The sequence below is a fragment of the Triplophysa dalaica genome, chromosome 14 (genome assembly GCF_015846415.1).
Source record: "Triplophysa dalaica isolate WHDGS20190420 chromosome 14, ASM1584641v1, whole genome shotgun sequence".
NCBI lineage: Eukaryota > Metazoa > Chordata > Actinopteri > Cypriniformes > Nemacheilidae > Triplophysa > Triplophysa dalaica.
Genome location: NC_079555.1, coordinates 502,501 through 506,010, shown reverse-complemented (window position 1 = coordinate 506,010; position 3,510 = coordinate 502,501). Strand labels below are relative to the sequence as shown.

Below are 3,510 nucleotides of genomic sequence, written 5' to 3'. Positions count from 1 at the left end.
ATCCAGATGTATGCGAACAATTTATGAAGGAATCTATGGGGCTCTGAAACACACACACCTTTGCACGCGATGCTTACCTGTTGCTTAATGAGTTACGAGCGCGTGCCAGATGGAACATGACCCTACAAATCAATGCAAAAAAAATTCGTACGTCGATTAATTCTTGGATAAATATGAAAGAAATGATCAGATGTGTTGCAATAAACAATTTTACTTGATGTGCATGACTGCTTAAACTATCAAAATGATTTGTGTTTGACTAATGCTGTCTGCAGTGTTTTCTGTCTCATAAATGATAAACTTAAATTAAAAAAAAATTAAAAAGAGAAAAAACAATATTCTGATGTTTTTTAACAGTTAAACATTATCATAAAATAATATTATCTACATTGTTTTAAATGTATATAAGTGTTTTAGGTAAGTTTTTACATGTACTTCATTTTAATTCTGCATTATAGAATTATTATTGATGTATATGACTGTATGCTTGTACTGATGAGATTAGTAATGCTGAGATTATTCGCAGTTATAAACTCATTCACAAAAAGACATGCAGCTCTTCCCATCCCTCTGACGTCACACAGCGACCAGCCAATCGCGTCGAGCTCTTGTGTATATAAGATGTACGTCCTGGAATACAGCAACACTTCTCTGTCTCAAGATAATTGACTTTGGAAAGACAGATTCAGCAGAAGAACGCATTTATTCCTCACTGTACTCGAGGTGAGCTTGATATCAATACTTTCATTCATAATGATTTAGATCAAGGTATTCATGTTCAAATTATGTGAAGTATTAGTTTAATATTTTACCTCAAATATTTTTTGAAAAACATATTTTTATGAAAAACATATTTCAGTTGTGATGGCTTTTCTCTTACATTTCTAAATTCTGTGTAACATATTTTATTTACTGCATGATCATTTTAACATAGAATGTTTAATATACAAAAAATTTGAAATATATCTTGAATTGTTCTTTTTCTACTGACTTTTAAAAAAACAAAGAAATAATCACTTATTTATTGGCTGCTGTGCATTTTAGCATTTAGGATAATGTATGTACTTTCTTTTCAATGCATTGCATATGTCAGTGTCTTGCATTGCACTTTTTCTGAATGAAGTGTGTGTGTGGACTTGGTTTTTATATGTTAGTGGGGACCAAAACCTGAATACACACCAACTCATGGGGACTCGTGTCGCTGAGGGGACCAAAATGAGGTCCCCACGGACACAAAAACTTATAAATTGTGCAGAAAATCTAGAAAATCTAAAATTGCAAAAAGTTTTTTTTGAACTTTAGGTTTAGGGGTTTGGTTAGGGAATAAAATATACAGTTTGTACAGTATACAACTCCTTACACAAATGGACTGTCCCCAAGGAGATAATAAAACATGCATGTGTGTGTGTGCCTGTGTGTGTGCGCTCCCTTGACACTGGTTGCTTCATGTGTGGTTTATCATTAATGAATTTTGCGAACATAAAATAACCAACCAGTGTGCAATGCTTTAATGCAACAGTTAATTGGTGTGTTGCATTTATGAACTGTAAAAAGTGTTCATGCAACACATGCAATGCAAAAAAAGGAAAACAGGTTGCAGAAGACACACCTTTCTCAGTGGCCTATCACCCATCCAAGAAATGTTACTGCATGCTCTCTCCCTCTTTCTTTCTCTCTCAATCTTGCTATCTCTCTCTCTCTCTCTCTCTCTCTCTCTCTCTCTCTCTCTCTCTCTCTCTCTCTCTCTCTCTCTCTCTCTATCTCTCTCTCTCTCTCTCTCTCTCTCATGTTATTATCTCGTCTTATTTACCTTTCCTCTGTTTTGACCAGGTAATCTGTTCACCATCTGCAGGAGGAAAGATTGACGTGAGGAACAAAAGAATGCCTTTGACGGTTCTGCCTGTTCTGGGCCCGATCTCTGTGTCGGAGAGTCTCGTGGCCATTATAACCATATGTGTGGCTTATCTCCTCATGCGCCTGACTCGCACCAAGATTCCCGAGGGTCTTCAGAAGCTGCCGGGCCCAAAGCCCCTCCCCATCATCGGTAACGTGCTGGAATTGGGAAACAACCCACATCTCAGCCTAACCGCCATGAGCAAGTGCTATGGCTCCGTCTTCCAAATCCAGATCGGCATGCGTCCCGTGGTGGTGCTCAGTGGGAACGAGGTGATCCGTCAGGCTCTCCTTAAACAGGGTGAAGACTTCGCCGGTCGACCTGACCTGTACAGCATGCAGTTCGTCAGCGACGGCAAAAGTCTGGCCTTCAGCACGGACCAGGTGGGCGTGTGGCGTACCCGCCGCAAGCTGGCACTCAGCGCCCTGAGATCCTTCTCCACGGTGCCGGCCGAAACCTCGGCGTATTCGTGTGCTCTGGAGGAACACATCAGCAAAGAGGGTCTGTATCTGATCGACAGACTTCACAGCGTCATGAAGAGCGCGGGAAGCTTCGATCCCTTCCGTCACATCGTGGTGTCTGTGGCCAACGTCATCTGCGGAATCTGTTTCGGCCGGCGCTACAGTCATGACGATGAGGAGCTGGTGGGTTTGGTCAACATGAGCGACGAGTTCGGAAAGGTCATAGGTAGCGGCAACCCCTCCGACTTCATCCCGTTCCTGCGATTCCTGCCCAGCAAGTCGATGAAGAAATTCCTGGACATCAACGCTCGATTCAGCAGCTTCATGCAGAGGATCGTGAAGGAACATTACGACACATTCGACAAGGTGAGCGACCTTCCAATGTGAGTTCTTAGCCATTGGGCGGTGCACACAGAGCTCACCGCCTGTGTCTTCTCGTCTGTTTCAGAACAACATCCGTGACATCACGGATTCTCTCATCGACCACTGTGAAGACCGAAAACTGGACGAGAACTCCAATGTTCAAGTCTCCGATGAGAAGATCGTGGGCATCGTCAATGATCTCTTTGGAGCTGGTGAGTTCGGGAGAAGCATTGTGAAGCGAGCGAGTCGCACATGTGATGTGTGTTAACGGTGTTTGTGGTTGTCCACAGGTTTCGACACCATCAGCACGGCTCTCTCGTGGTCCGTCATGTATCTGGTGGCGTATCCTGAGATTCAGGAACGGCTGCACAGAGAGCTGAGTAAGTGTTTGTCTCTCACACCGTGTCTGCCTATCGTGTTCCAAAACTCAAGATCTTTTTTTGTTGTCTCTAGATGAAAAGATCGGAACGGAACGCACGCCTCGTCTGTCGGACAGATCGGTCACGCCGCTGCTGGAGGCGTTCATTCTGGAGATCTTCAGGCATTCGTCTTTCCTTCCCTTCACTATTCCTCACTGGTGAGTGACCGTAAAACCTTGTAGACAAATGACACCACGTCAGACAGTTATGATCAAACTCGTGTTCTTCTCTTTCAGCACCACTAGAGACACGTCGCTGAATGGATACTTCATTCCCAAAGATACCTGTGTGTTTGTCAACCAGTGGCACGTCAATCACGACCCGTAAGTTACTTTATCAGTGATGCGCCGGCCCGCTGGCTGCTCTAAAACTG

At 43.4% G+C, this 3,510-nt stretch overlaps 1 protein-coding gene across 2 annotated transcripts in view; it reads left to right on the top strand.

The window, feature by feature from the left end:
* The first annotated feature begins 622 nt into the window (after nucleotides 1-622).
* Nucleotides 623-3,510, top strand: part of LOC130435365 (cytochrome P450 1A1) — a 3,974-nt gene continuing 1,086 nt past the window's right edge. Inside the window, exons 1-6 of one of the 2 annotated variants that reach the window (XM_056765946.1) lie at nucleotides 623-723; nucleotides 1,831-2,721; nucleotides 2,804-2,930; nucleotides 3,009-3,098; nucleotides 3,172-3,295; nucleotides 3,374-3,460. In XM_056765946.1, the coding sequence (XP_056621924.1) occupies nucleotides 1,882-2,721; nucleotides 2,804-2,930; nucleotides 3,009-3,098; nucleotides 3,172-3,295; nucleotides 3,374-3,460 (1,268 nt within the window). In that variant the 5' untranslated portion in view covers nucleotides 623-723; nucleotides 1,831-1,881. The remainder of the gene's footprint in view (nucleotides 724-1,830; nucleotides 2,722-2,803; nucleotides 2,931-3,008; nucleotides 3,099-3,171; nucleotides 3,296-3,373; nucleotides 3,461-3,510) is intronic. The other variant, XM_056765947.1, reaches the window with a different exon arrangement.